The 16,072-nt window shown below is 36.7% G+C and overlaps 1 protein-coding gene across 16 annotated transcripts in view; it reads right to left on the reverse strand.

Annotated features, from left to right (window-relative positions):
- Positions 1–857: 857 nt before the first annotated feature.
- Positions 858–16,072, reverse strand: part of LOC6505477 (calcium/calmodulin-dependent protein kinase type II alpha chain) — a 99,166-nt gene continuing 83,951 nt past the window's right edge. For all 16 annotated transcript variants that reach the window (XM_014904421.3, XM_014904424.3, XM_032455891.2 and 13 more), the window contains 3 exons: positions 2,262–2,356; positions 1,640–1,754; positions 858–1,140 (listed from right to left, as the gene is read on the reverse strand). In XM_014904421.3, coding sequence (XP_014759907.1) covers positions 996–1,140; positions 1,640–1,754; positions 2,262–2,356 — 355 coding nt within the window. In that variant the 3' untranslated portion in view covers positions 858–995. The remainder of the gene's footprint in view (positions 1,141–1,639; positions 1,755–2,261; positions 2,357–16,072) is intronic.

Below are 16,072 nucleotides of genomic sequence, written 5' to 3' on the forward strand. Positions count from 1 at the left end.
ATGCCATAACTTTAGTGTTAATGAAGTTTGAAAGATGGAATTTTCTTGAGATTTTATTTTAGTTACCCCAACTGATCTGATCTATTAACTTTATGCCAAAACACCCAACGATCAGAATCATACAATTCTGCTGTTTTTAAAGATAGAATATTGGGACTTCAACATCTGACACAACACTGTACGATCGGAATTATAAAACTTTGCTGTTTTTGAGTCAGCAAAAAAGTCAACTTGTGTGTTCAAGATGTCATATCTACATATGTACATATGTAATATCAAACATTAGCCTCAGCAGCGATTGTGTCTCTCGTTTACCTTATTTAATATTTTGTAATACCTTTATAACAGTGTAAAAATAAATATGTAATAAGTATTAAATTTTAACCCTATATTACATGAGCATAAAAATAAGATTTTTACACAAACAATCCCCTTAAAAAAAGGTTTAAAACAATACATGTCCTTCACAAAATAATGTTAAACGTACCGCTTTACAACAACAAAAATTTTAAAGACGGAGAAAAATAGACTTATATATGGTTATGCATTCGATAAGGTGTAATTACATTTTAAGTAAGATTTAAAATGACACGTATAATAAATCTATAACAAGATGTGGTAGAAATAAAAATTTATTTTTAATTAATTTGACCCATAAATTTGAAAACGTAAAACTTTATTTTTGTAAAGCTATTAAGAAAATTAATACGTATACGTTAATATTTCATTGCTTTCATCTGAACACCAAATACTTTAAAAAACAATCATGTAAGTAAATGTCCATATATATTTATATATTTATATGTGCCGAATGAAAAGTAGTCACAATCTTTGGTATTTCTATAATTCGATATATGTACGCTTTAAATTTTATTTTAAGAGTTGTAACAAAGAATAAATCATAACTTTTGTTAAAATACAATAAAAAGGGATCAGATTATTAGAATAAGAAAATTTAGACTTCAAAAATTATTTTCCCGCCGGAAAAATACCACCTATTTTTGGGAAACAAAATCGAATGTAGTAGCACCACTTATTTTAGCAGATGCGCTTCGGTGAAAATGAACGTTCTGCCATTTATTATCTCGTTTGTGCCAGACCCGCGTTTCCTCCGACTGATGAGTATGTGCATGTCCTTGTCTGAACAAAAGTATGACAACAATAAAATACAGATTGTTTATACAGGTTGGCTTAGATTTCACTTTGGATTAATTAATTATAGTAAGGATTCACCAAAATTGAAATCAGAAAAGAATATTCGAACATTTTAAAAAATATGTTGCCTTAATTGTAAGTCGAAAAAAATTTTCTTTTTATATATTGCTATTTTATTCAAGAGATTAAAAAAATCACATTTTAAAATAATATTGATTCCAATTTTTTCTCATATTTGAGTCTTAAAATAATATATTTTATTAATGGCAAGAACGGTAGAGGTAGCCATTCTTCCTTATTTTATTTAAAGCGAACTAATATTATATTTTAAAACCTATTGAATTTATTTAAATTTTAAATATTCATAGAATTTGGAATGACTATATAATGATTGTAATAGAAAATGTGTTTTATATTTAAGTTTCGATTTCAATTTTTTAGTTTTTTTTTTTTTGTAAAAAACAGCCTTGGCGGTTATGCTTACTTGTCAATATATTGCGTGAGTCTTACATATGCAATGCAAGCAGCTTCTTCGCCCAATAAGTGCACATGAGGGTTCAATATAGTAGTGTTAATGGCCTTGCAATTTTTACCAAGAACTGAAAAAAATTCGAATAATACAATTTATCATAGTATCTATTGATATTAGGCCATTTCTAAGCTAAAAAAAATTATTTTTGATGTAAAATGATAATATGATAAATGTTAATAATCCATCATGATAATAAAAGTTCTCAAACATCTCGTAAAGAAGGTGACTTTTTGCGCAAAGGATGGAATTAACAACCTTAGTTCCCGTACTGGCAGGACTTTCGATGCCCTTCTGACTTCTTCTTGTTTACGACTATCACAGGTAAAATGCGATTTATAAATTCCGAAAAAGCAGTTGAAATTATATTTTGGATATAATGAAGAATGTTTTTAGAAGAATGTTCCGAACGAATGAAGAAGTATATTGATCGTCAAAGGTTATATTTGGTGAAGGAATAAAGCCATTTCATTTTAGGTGTTTTATTATTTGCTTTACCTTATCTTACTTCAATGCATGGATGCTTATTTCGCTTAATATTATCGAGAAGGCCCCGATATGAGTAGAATAACCTTACCATTTTCAAAATAAAATTTGTGAAAATCAATTCCTTCCACAAGATTTCCCAATGCTTCTGGTTCAAAAGCAGTTAGATGCGGGTCACAAATTTTTCTGGAAGTACAAAACAAATTTACATATTAATATAAAGAATAATATGCATAAATATATTATATCAATATAGGAACGGTTATATGACGAGTTTTTAATATTACAATTGACAATAGCGTGTGTTAAATTCAGCTTATTTTAACTTTATAGTTCTATCAACTTTTCTTCGGTGTTCTTTGACGACTTCCTTGACCGACGTGCTTCATTGATGATCCACGACTCTCTCATCGAACTTTCATTAGACATCCCCCCTCAATAGATGTCTAAGAAACCTTTCTTTGCTTCAACTGCTCGATCTCCAAAAAGAACTGCCGACTCGAGTTCAATGATCAATAATCAAACCTCGGCTTAAGAGATTTATCCAAAAAATAGACTTTTTAAATTAAATTTGAAATCTGAATTTTGCCGGAAATTGCGGTTTACATTAGCGGACATTAGGGATCACTTTAGGGATCTTTGTATTTGCATTAAGCGTTTGGTACGGCCTGTGTGAAACTGATCTGGGTGGGAATCATTTGGAGGCTTAGTTGACAGAAATAGCTCACCACGGATTTAAGTCGGGTCTGTCAGAGTTATTTAGAAATTAGCTCTTGGCTCAAAGATGTTTATAAATTGGGTAAAATCCTTGAATAATGTACTATATAACTTACACGTGCTTCGCTTTTCGTTTCTTATTTTAATAGCGATTATACGCCTTCTACTCCTGATAAATGTTTAATTTCGGCACCTCGTGACGTTCCTCCATGAACTGGGTTTTCTGCTCGTTGTCCAGAAGTTGCAGCATACGATGTTCTGGACGACTATACATTTTTGTTCCAAACATTGCTTCAAAAGGAAATGCTCCTATAGAAGCAAGCACGTACATATACATTGCCTTCTGTACCTGTGATACATGTGGGTACCACTACGCAGGTTCTCCTAAACCAAATCAGCCGATTAGCTCCATTTGTCAGTTACCCCGTGCAAATCCAGTGGTAATCTGTACATGATCCACTTTGTTCTAGTTTAGAAAATCGCCGAATGCCTCTGAAGTGAACGCTGTCCTCTATTGCTCATTATACGTCTGGGAAATCCAAACACTTTGGACCACTCGTTCAGCTTCGAATGACATCCTCGTATCTAGTTGACAAGTGCTTCAGCGGGCGGACAATATCAGCGTATCCTGGTATACATTTTCTAAAAAAATTCCGTTAGATCTAGAAAGGACTAAACTCCTTTGATGTTTTTTTGGGATTCCAAAACGACTAACTGCTGTTTAGTATAACTGCTGATTATATTGTGCAGCCTTTTGGAGAACTCCTCTGGAGAAATAATATCATCCCTGTACAACTGCATATAATCGACATTTATTAGATCTGGAAAAATGTGCCGCACAAACCTTTAAAACTCTGCTGGGGAGTAAATTTATCAAAATGGTGCTCTGTTGAATTCAAACGATTGGCACATGAAAAAATCCGTTGTGTAAGTCTATGATTGTGAAATACTTTGCCTGTAGTTTCTCCAGCAACTCACCCATCCCTGCTATTTAGGTTTCTATTAGTTTTCCAACGATTTCTTTCGGATCCTATTCTTTCACCTGCTTCCTTACAGCAACACCTTCTTCTTCTGTCAATCTTTTAGGGGAATGCCGAAACAGTTAGATAACTCCGTCAGGCCCTATCCGTAACTCTACAGGATATAGTTTGACCTCACTCTGCGCGACTATTTGGTTGGTTTAGATCATTTTTTCTACGGTTTGATGAAATTGGAATGAAACTTTAGAGGGTGAGGATTCCACAACGTAATAAACATTTGTATTCGACTATAATGATCCACGTTCCATCTCCGTTGATAAAAACGTACATCTGCATCCACTAAAAGGCGACTCTTCTTGATGTAATCATGGGCCAATAATGGGTCATGTCTATGTTGAGAACTACCAATCATGTTCTGCTTTGATTTCATCAGAACTTCGGTGCAAAAATATCCGAGCGGCTGCATTTATTTATTTGCCAGGCCACGTAATACTCTATGTAATATTCTTATATCGACTCGATTCATTTTTTGGGCTACGTGCTGTTTTATTATTGATACTTCCGAACTGTGTCCACCAAACATAATAAATCAATGTTGTTTATGTTTATCATCTTAATGCAATTTCGATCATGTTAGGTACGCGAGATACATATGTCCTTTTTGGTTGCTACTGAATCACTATGCACTTGCGCTTGCGTGGTCAACCAGCCCGTTGACCACGTTGAATACAACAATTCTGTCAACGGCTCTATTTTCTTCTCCATTGTCGCTGTATACACTTTTCTTTTTCGGCTACATTGTCACTTTCGAAGCTAAGCAGAATTTCCATCTGGTACACGCTGTCTAGCTGATCCTCTCGCTTTTGCCAGTTGCGATTCTGATTCTGATCACAACTGCGCAAAGGCGTGTGTTGAATTCAGCTTATTTTAACGTAATAGTTACCCATATACAATTTTTTTTAATTCTCAATAAATGCTGAAAACTCATCACACTAAAGAGTGCATTTGAACCTGTATGATTTACTACTATATATATGTATATTAGGGTGTCCCAAAAAAAAATAAATTTTTATGTAACCCTGTAAATATGTTTAAGGGGTTATATACAGTCAGGCGGTCAAAAAAATTCAGTTTTTGGGTATTTTTTTTTTCAATTTTTTTTATTTTACATATTTTAAAGTTTAAAAAAATATATTATATCTGTAAAAATATTATTTCCTTTGGCCTCTGCAGCTTATCTCCCAATGGTCTTCGAAAAAAAAGTGTCTCGCGGTGAACATAATAACTATTTGCAGAATCATCGGAAATCAAAAATTCAAAAAGATGCTTTTAGTATATTAAAAAATGTAGTCCTTAATCGAAGGAATTAAAAAAATATCACTTTTTGACAAAATGGCGGCTTCCAAAAAAAAAAGTTCATTTTTATGGAAAAAAAATCGACTTCAAATGTTGATTTAAATTATAATTTTAATTTTATTTAAAAGATCTTCGATTAAAGACAGCAAAAAGTAGTTATTAATTTTGTGTGAAAATTAGAGCTAAATCGGTTCAGTGGTTTTCGAGAAATCGTGTTCACCGATTTGAGAAACATAGTTTTGAGAAAAACGATTTTAAAGTTTCACAAACAGTTTACATTGAGTTAAAAATTTTTTCTAGTTTTGTCTGTAACTTGGGAAATATTTCTCGAATCTTCATAAAAATTTTTTTCACAACAGAGAAATAAATATTCTTTAAGAAAATGCAAAAAAAAAAACATCGATTTTTTGAAAATCCAGACTGTATATAACCCCTTAAGTGATGTTGAAAAATTTTTTTTTTTTTTTATTTTTTTTTTATTAAACTTTATTGGATCTTCTCTTAATTTTGAGACTTACAATAAGTTTTCAAATCTTAACATTAACATTTAACTAACAGTAGACTAAGACTGCATTCTGGTTGCACGTTCCTCAAGACGGTCGCTGGGTGGGTAGGTCATTGCGACGAAGTTGTGATTGGTTGCTCAACCTTGTTAGACCTCTCGCCAGGTGGTTGGGGTGCGACAATAGCTTGCTAAGGTACTTTTCCTTCTGTTCTGCGATCACATCTTTGACTGGAAGAATGTTTAAGTCGCGATGTATGTTTTCGTTGCGAACGTACCACGGAGCCCCGGTGATTTTTCTCAAGATCTTCGACTGAGCTCGCTGGACTATGTCAATATTGCTATTGCTGGCATTCCCCCATAACTGGGAGCCGTACGTCCATATGGGTTTAAGTACCGAGTTATACAGCAGGACTTTATATTCAAGGCAAAGGGGAGACCGAGCGTTGATAAGCCAATGAAGGCTGCTGGCTTTTAGCTTTAGGTGGGTTCTTTTAGCTTCTATGTGCCGACGCCATGTGAGTCTTCTATCGAGGTGTACTCCTAGATATGTTACCTCGTTTGCTTGCGGGAGTAGGGTGTTGTTTAGCGTAAGGGGCGGTCAGTTTTGCCTATTCAAGGTGAACGTAACGTGCTTGCATTTTTGTTCGTTTACTTTAATTCGCCAGTCTGATAGCCATTTTTCAACATCCACCAGATGAAGAGCTAGCTGCGCAGTTGCTTGCATCGGGCATTTTGAGCGGCTAAGAATAGCTGTATCATCAGCAAACGTAGATGTTGTTAGTCGTGTGCTTGTAGGGATGTCTGCTGTGTAGAGAACATATAATGTTGGTCCGAGTACACTTCCTTGAGGAACTCCAGCTCCAACAGTGAATTCGTCAGATATATCAGTGTTGCACCTCACAGCAAATTTTCTGTCGTAAAGGTAAGACTCTAAAAGCTTGTGGGTATTAAAAGGGAGCATTGTCTTGATCTTGTACATTAGACCTTCTAGCCAGACTCTATCAAATGCTTGAGAGACATCTAGAAATATTGCGGTACAGTACTCGCGTTTTTCGAATGCATTCCGAATTTCTGCTGTTATCCGATTGACCTGCTCAATTGTTCCGTGCTTTTCACGAAACCCAAACTGGTGTGACGGGATTCCTTCCAGGATCCTTAGGTATGTGTTTATTCGAGTCAGAATACATTTCTCAAAGAGTTTAGATAAGCATGAAAGTAGGCTTATTGGTCTATACGACGTGGGAATTGTGTGGTCTTTTCCCGGCTTTGCTATCATTATTATAATTGACTTTTTCCATCTTGCTGGAAAGTGGCAAAGTTTTGCGATGGCATTGAAGAGCTGGGTGATAGTGCAGACGGCGCAATATTGAAGCTCAATGATCACTTTGGGAGTTATGAGGTCGCAGCCTGGTGATTTTTTCGGATTTAGTTGGTTTTTGATGATATTAGCGATTTCGTTTGGGCGAAACTCGATTGGTTCATGTTGAAGCTGAGGCTCATATGGTAAAGTCGGCAAAGTAAAGGCACTAGTGGCCGGATTTGGTTGGAAGATATTTTTAAGGTGATTGGCAAACGTGCTCTGACGTACGTGGCTCTGTCTGCAGCGCTGCGCGCCCAGCCGCCTGTGGGATTTCTAATAGGCATCACGGTTTCTTTCGGTGAGCTTAGAGTTGGGTGAGCTCTCCATAGTGAGTGTTTTGTACTAGAAGTTGACAATTGCTCTATATAGCGGCGGTGGACATAAGCTTCTTCTTGCTGTAGGGCTTTAGTAAGTTGACGTGAGGCATGTCTAAAGCTTTGCTTAGCAGATGGCGATCTGTGGAATTGCCACTCGCGACGTAAACGCCGCTTTTCGAGGACGAGCTGTTCGATTTGTAGATTTGTCTTTTTATTGCTTTGTGTATATATAGTTTGCGATGTTGAGGCTCGAGCTGCAGAGACGAGTACAGACTCAAGTGAATTAACAAAGCTGTCTACGTTGGCTTGATCGTGGAGATGAGGACTTAGCTCAATGTGTGAGCTGATATATTTTCTGTACTTAACCCAATTGGTTTTCTGTGAGGTCAATTTTAATGGTTGTTCCAATGTTCCTGGATGTCGCAGTAGAATAAACAGGACAGGCGAGTGATCAGATGAAAGATCCGATAGGCAATTGGCGCTTATCAGATTTTTAGGGATGTTTTTGGTAATCGCAAAGTCTATTAAATCTGGTAGTTTCCTTGGGTCTGCCGGCCAGTATGTTGGTGTGCCAGAAGAAACATAGTCGAGCTTGTTCTTGGCTTTGATAATTGCATTATAGAGCTGCTTCCCTTTTGGAGTCACGAGACGGGATCCCCAGTGTGTGTGCTTGGCATTGTAGTCTCCTGCTGCTATGAAGTGGTCTCCAAGTGTGTTGAAAAACTGCATAAACTCATCTTCAGCTATATTGAAGCGAGGGGGGCAGTATACGGCGACTAGTATAAGTTGGTTGCCAGTGTTTAGTTGTATATTTATAGATGTGGCCTGTAGGTAGTTTTTAGCAAATTTGTTTTGATAATGGTGCTTTATGCGGCTTCTGATTAGAATTCCAGTCCCACCATGTGCTTTACCATCTGGATGATTTGTTCCGTATAATGAATATCCTCGTAGTTGAAAATTGTATTTGTTTGTAAGGTGTGTTTCCGAAAGCAGCATAACATCGATATGATTGTCGAGTAGGAGTTGAGCTAACTCAAGTTTATGTTGCGAAACGCCGTTAGCATTCCACGTAGATATCCGTAGGAAAGCCATTATTTGGATTGTTGTGAAACCAGCATTTGAATCAATAGATTTTGGTTTCGCATTACGACATAAATTCCGTCAGGCTTTGTTGTAGGCTGCATATCATAGCTTAAAAGTTGCTTTTTGGCTGCTCTGTTGGTTGATGTTGCTGAGCCGTGTTCGGTTCTTGGTATGCTGATTGCAGAAATGAGCTTCTTGAGGCAGGTGTCGCCAGTCCTGATTTTAAGGTGCTTGCGTATGTCACATTTTTGTCAGAGTTAATGGGTTCTAGTGAGGATCTGGCTGCAGTTGAGAAGAAGACTTCAGGGTTTGATCTGGGCGCCGTGAACTGTCCATTTTGGGTGCGGGCAGCTATTCCTTTCTGGTGGATGCGACTTTTCAGATCCTTATAGACTGGGCATCCTCTATAATTAGCAGTGTGATTGCCACCGCAGTTGCCGCACTTTTTCGAGTTGCTGTCATCTTTGCTCGCTGGGCAGTGTGTGGAGTCATGAAGCTTTCCGCAAACTACACACACCGGGCGCAGTTTACAGTATGACCTTGTATGGCCATATTCCTGGCAGTTCGCACATTGTACCGGGCCATTGCGTTTGTGCGGTTCCTCAACTGTAATTCTGCGGTGCAGCAGGTACTGAAGATTGTATATCGGGTGCACTTCGTATTTCTTCAGGAGCTTGGTTTCTGGTTCGAGCTCAACCTTAAAGAGTGCCTGCGGCTTGCTATCCCTGTTAAGGATATTAAAGACTGTCTTGGCGCTAAAACCCTTCTCCTGTAGCGCCTTTTTTATCTCTGCAGGCGTTACTTCGGGCTCTATGCCCTTAAGTACGACTTGCAGGCCCTTGCTTTTTAGCTGATATGTGTAAAAGTCCTTTTTATTCTCGGTAAGATATTTTGATAATACTCTGTAGTTATCTTCAGACTTCATTTGAACTTTTGTTTCTTGAATGTTGCCCTTTACAAGGGGTATTATGTGGAAGTTATCCTTACCAATAAGCTCAATAATTTTGTTAACAAGAACATTGGAACTTTTTTCGCGTATATAGATAGGCGGAGGTTTTGGCTTCCTTTTCTCAACTTCAGTGGATTCGACCGCCTCAACCTCATCGGCGTTTGCCAAGATTTTAAGTCGGTTTGAGTTAATGGGCGTTTCTTTTGCTGCTAGGCTAGCATTGCCACGGGTTATTTTGCGTTTGGAATTCAGGGGGCTCAGCTTCCTTTTGATTTGGATGTAGCGATCCATGCCAGTCTGCACAGCCGGCTTAATATAGTCATTGTTTTTGTTTTGGTTTTCGGGCAGCGCGGACGTATTACTATTTGCGCTGCTAGCTGATGACGTCGTTAAACGCGCTGTCGACAGTTGCGGTTGTTGTTGTTGTTACTGTTGACGTTGTCAAAGAAATTTAGGTGCTAGTTACTGCACTCTTTGGCTGCAGAGACATCGATGGTATCGAGGGGGAGCAGGAACGTGCTCTCTCGCTCTCTACGTTTAAGAATTCGGCCAAGTTGGGGGTAATTGACCGCGCTTGATCAGAGCTTGCATGGTTTTCGGTTGCTTTAAAAGAGAAGTACGCGTTGTTTCTTTGTACTGAGAGCCGTCTCTCGTCTTGCTCACGTTGACGTTGTGTGCGAACGTCGTTTAAGCTCATTGCAGTCGAGGTTGATTTAGTTTGAGTTTTAAGAGTTGTGTTTTATATTAATTAATTAATTAATCAATATAAACATTAGCGATTTCATCGCAAAAAGCGTCTTTTTGCGTTATTGTAGATTTCTTAGACCAGTCACTGCACTTTTATGATTTTATTGAATATTTTTTTTCCCGGAGCACAATAAAAAAACACGTCTGCATGCGACGACAGTCGAAACACATGTTGAAAAAATTGAAAACACAATTCGGAAATGTAACCCGTGCCGACTTGCATTTTAACTTGTCAATACTTGATTACTACGGTCGACATGTTCAAACGGTCAATGTGGAATTGTATATATAGCGTGTATATAGCGAGTGACACGAGAAAACAAAAATATCGGGGGGAAAGACTATCACTCCCAAACTAGTAGCGGCACTAGAAAGGTGGTACCTAACTACAAGAGATTCTGTATATATTCTTGAAGCTACTATTGAGGCACTTGGATACAATACTGGTAAGTTTCCAAACGGTAAGTCCTCAATTCAACGAATTCGCACCGTAAACCGCAAAGAGCGCGCGGAATCCATTAAAAATGATTTTTAGTAATCTTCAATACTTATCCTGTACAGAAATTTAGATTTTATGTTCGACATCAAGTCGGCACGGGTTGTCCAGATTAAATCGCCATAATATTTATTTTCTATGTTCATTACTTCCTCTCTTTATCTTAAAGCGGACGGACGTGTTTTTTTGTGTGCACTGCGTTTTTATAAAATTTGTAATAAGTTCTCCATAAACAGTCGGGGTTTATTCCTTTACACAAATAAAATAACAAATTGCAATTTTTGAACCGAATTCCTTGGCGTGTGCAGTGATATACACTGCGTTTCACTTGAATAGCGCACTTTTATATGCAATTTCAAATCTTGAAATCTTTTAATCAAAAAGAAAACTCACTGATGTTTAAGTTTCTATTAATAGTATAATCAATTTTAAATATAAGAAAAGTAACAAAACCTAAATTAAATTAACAATTAATAAATGTTAACAAAAAAAACTTAAAAACTCAAAATATTCCACAAAAATTTTGTTTTACATGAATAGCACATCTTGTTTTTAAAGTATATTTAACGAACATTAGGAAATGTGTTTTTATTTAATAGTGAGTACTATAATATATATTTTTGATAATTTAATAATGGGTTGAGCCCCCTTTATTCAATATATCGTCGTAGATCCTGTTGCGCAGCGAATCATATAGACTTTTTTTCTAGGGATTTTGTAGCCCAGGCCATCTGAATGGCGTCAATAAGATCTTCTTTGGTTGAAAATTGTTTGCCAGACTAATAAACCTTTCTGGCCAGCTATCCCCAAACATTTTCAAATATATTCATCCCGGCGAGTATGGTGGCCAGTTCACAGTAATAAAATTTTTATCTTTTTAGATTTTACAACACGTGCAGTATAAATTAGGGCATTGTCGTGCTGGAATGTCTAAGGCAAATTATTAAAAAAAATTTCCAATGGTGGAAAAGCTTTTTCCAGGACGTTAAGATATGGCTCTCCAAACCATAACTGCGCCTACACGACTATGTAAAAGCTCCAATTGATGCGTCCCTTTCCTCAGATCATGAAAGTAATAACACTGTGCGACAAAAAAAAAAACGAAATACACTTGGGAAACGAGATAGTGTAGTTTGTTAATCTGGTCGAAGAGAACTTAAAAATATTTTTTTTATATTTTTGGAACCCTCCAATTTTTATTTATTTAAAAAAAAAACCGTTTTCGGGACTTTTTTGCGCTTAAAAATTCCTGAACGCGTTTTTTCCAACCGATTTCAAAATTTTCGGTGTTGTTCAATAGTTAAATGTTGTAGCTTTTGAAAAAAAAATATATCTTCGATTTTGTTGAACAAAAAGGACAAAATTTTTACACCTGAAACTGAAGTGGATCAAGGTTCCTCCATAATAAAAACAAATAATATTAATAAATTAATTATTTAATTTTTATTAATTTTTAATAAATTAATTATTTAATCTTTAATAATTATGGAATTTAAACTTGTCTGTGCGCTGAAATCTTGTTATAAGACAATCTGCTCTTCCCAGCCCACCATCCACTGCTGGCTTTGTGGCCAATTTTGCTGGAACGGATGTCCTGCTGTTCAGGACGAAATGAGATCGTTTATGAGGCAGACTAAAAGTGGATTCAAGGAGTTGATTAGCGGTTTTCGTAAAATCAATGACCAACTCTGTGCGCTCAATACACAGTTTAATAGTCTTCAACTACTAAACGAGTCTCCAAAGCGTAAAAAATCCTCTTTTAGTGATGTGCTTGTGGCGAATAATCTTCAGCCTGCTCAACCGACAACTATGCAGCCGCTTATATCTCTGGCCACCCCAAGGGCCGGACCTGAGAAAAATTCGGCTTCCGAATATCTCAGAATTAATGAGCAATTGCCCGATATGTCCTCTGTGGCATCGCTTCAAGTGATCCCAGACCCAATAATTCAAACCCCTGTAGCAGTCACCAAACAGGTCAATCAACCGCCCGGACCCCGGGTACGTACTGATGCCGCTGTACTAGTTGCTAGTTACATACTATATATATGTAAAACAAGAACATTCTCCTGTTCACTCTAAGTTTAAGTTTGAGTAACGATATATCGGGTGACTACATCAAAGACGGAGTCACTTTTTGTTAGTATCACAAAAAATTAAGAAATAAATGCAACTTTAAATAAATGGAGGTAGCGGTGGGGACGGGAGGAGGGACTATATAAATTAAAATAAAGCCATCAAATCAATAGAGCAGTGGCGCCAAACTGCAGGACTAAGCCCCACACAAAACGGAAATAAATCTCCCAAAATCGCATGAAAATTAAATTCTTGGTAGTGAATTAGTTTAAAAAATTTAATTTTTTATTTATTTTTTTTTACTTTTACAATAGGTTGAACTTATTTTATTCACTTCTCTTGGTTTTAAGTTATATTTGAACTGTTTGTTCTCGGTCACTAAAATGGACTGCCGACTCGAGTTCAATGATCAATAATCAAACCTCGGCTTAAGAAATTTATCCAAAAAAATGTATTTAAACTCGGATATGATAATGCGGAGAGTCGGATAGGATGATGCAATTTTTCAAATCTCATTAAATTTGAAATCTGAATTCTAACGGAAATCATCTAGGGATCACCTAGGGGATCTTTGTGCTTACATTGAGGGGGTGGCAAACCTAGTTATAACTTTCAAAAATTCGATTTTTATAGGATATAAAAATTTAGTGTTTAATCGAAGGATTGCTTTTTAAATGAAAAGCTCTCTTTTTTATGTCGCATTCACTCAAGTCTATTAAAACCCAGTTAATTCAATTTTCCGTAAGCTTCGAGTGAAGACAGATATCTAGTCTGTAGTCATGTAAAAACTGATATTTGAAATCTACAAAAAAATACTAATAACACAGGCCGACAATTTCCATCTTTTTTTCCCTTCACGCATAATTTTACCTGCTCCATAACCTTTAGGCTCCCCTGAACCAAAGTCCAGAACAAACATAGGTTCTATCACCCACAGTTTCCGCGGTTAGCTTTCCTTTCTTGTTTTTATACCCTTGCAGAGGTTATTATAATTTTGGTCAAAAGTGTGCAACGCAGTGAAGGAGACATTTCCGACCCTACAAAGTATATATATTCTTGATCAGTATCACCTACTGAGTCGATATGAGCATGTCCGTCTGTCTGTCGGTTTCTACGCCAACTAGTCTCTCAGTTTTAAAGCTATCGAGTTGAAACTTTGTACACATCCTTCTTTTCCTTGCAGGTAGTATATAAGTCGGAACGGCCGGGATCGGTCGACTATATCCTATAGCTGCCATATAACTGATTGGTCGGAAATGCCATAACTTTGGTGTTTTTTAAGTTTATTGTTAAGTTTTTAAAGTAAACTCCCAACCCTCTGAGTTTCCACACATGGTAAATTTGGCCAAAATATCTTATGTACAAAATTTCATAAGGATCGACCGACTATATCCTATTACTGTCATAGAACGATCGGAATTGGCGTAACTTATGTGTTTTTAAAGTAAGAAAGATCAGACTTGGTACAGATTTGGGCAAAATAATCCGATTTGCCAAATTTCATATGGATCGGACGACTTTATCCTATAGCTGCCATATAACTGAACGATCGGAATTGGCCTAACTTTGGTGTCTTTTAAGCTAGAATGATGATACTTTCTACAGATTCCATTTTGGGCAATATAATTCGACCTGCCGATATTCGAAAGGATCGGCCGACTATTCAGGGTAAGATACATAAATCTTTAAACTCGTTTTTCTGAAAGTCGATGACAAAGAATTTTCGAAAACTACCAAGCCGATTCTGCCCAAACTTTGTGGGTTTTTTTCCAGTTTGAGTATTTCAAAGATATGGTAACTGCCAGATACCATTTTTTAATTTTAGTTGGTACAAATACATTTCAAAAATGATATGTACTAGAAACAATGATGGTCATCCCCATCGCCATTGTGTGTTCTAGACTTTGGTTCAGGGGAGCTTAAAGGTTATGGAGCAGGTGAAATTATGCGTGCAGATTTTTTGCTGTTAGCATGTGTAATTATGAAAGTTGTGAAATATTTTGCATTACGCCTTTTTCAGTTATAAACCACTTTCTCAAAAAAAAAACTTCATGCATCTGATGAAATTTATTGAAAAATTCATAACATTGATCAAGGCAACAGGTAATTTATTACGAACAAGAAAAAAAAATTAAGTTGGTTGAAAACTTCTTCGGTTATCTAACTCACTGCAACCATGTTTTCGGATAATTGCTAGATTATCTAGGATTATCTAGCTAGGGTGATTGTTTCAGTACACTTTTGTCAAGTGTAGGTTAAAAATCCAAAATCCACCAATTGTTCAATACTTGAATTTCTACAAAAATTCTACAAATTTAGACAAAAACAAGAAACGAAAGCTAACTTCGGGCGGAGCCCCCTTGCAGTTGTGCCATTTTCGATCGTTCAGTTATATGGCGGCTATTGGATAAAGTTGGCCGATCCCTATGGAATTTGGCAAATCAGATTATTTTGCCCAAAATGGAATCTGTACAAAGTCAAATCTTTCTAACTTAAAAAACAGCAAAGTTATGCCAATTCCGATCGTTCAGTTATATGGCAGCTATAAGATATAGTCGGCCGATCCTTATGAAATTTGGCAAATCTGATTATTTTGTCTAAAATAGAATCCGTACCAAGTCCCATCTTTCTAACTTAAAAAACACCAAAGTTATGCGAATTCCGATCGTTCTATGACAGCTATAGGATATAGTCGGCCGATCCTTATGAAATTTTGTACACAATATATTTTGGTCAAATATAACATGTGTGGAATGTCCCAACCCTCCAACTTAAAAAACCAAAGTTATGGCATTTCCGATCATTTAGTTATATGGCAGCTATAGGATATAGTCGACCGATCGCGGCCGTTCCGACTAATGTACTACCTGCATGGAAAAGAAGGAGGTGTGCAAAGTTTCAACTCGATAGCTCTGAAACTGAGAGACTAGTTTGCGTAGAAACCGACTGACAGACGGACAGACAGACAGACGGACATGCTTATATCGACTAAGGAGGTGATCCTGATCTAGAATATATATACTTTGTAGTGTCGGAGATGTCTACTTCACTGCGTTGCACACTTTTGACCAAAATTATAATACCCTCGGCAAGGGTATAAAAATTGTTGTAGAATGTGACATTTTTAACAATATAGACGAATGAACAGATTTAAAATTTGTATCATATTATATTTAACATATACATTTAACATAGATGTATAACCTGTTTGTTCGTAGAGCGTTATGCGGCCACTACATCGAACTTGAACTCGCGGGCGTAACGGTAGGTCCCGGAGTCGTAGTCAAAGAACGTATAAAAGTTCTGACTAAATTTACCT

Source organism: Drosophila ananassae (assembly GCF_017639315.1).
Source record: "Drosophila ananassae strain 14024-0371.13 chromosome 4 unlocalized genomic scaffold, ASM1763931v2 tig00000054, whole genome shotgun sequence".
Classification (NCBI taxonomy): Eukaryota; Metazoa; Arthropoda; class Insecta; order Diptera; family Drosophilidae; genus Drosophila; species Drosophila ananassae.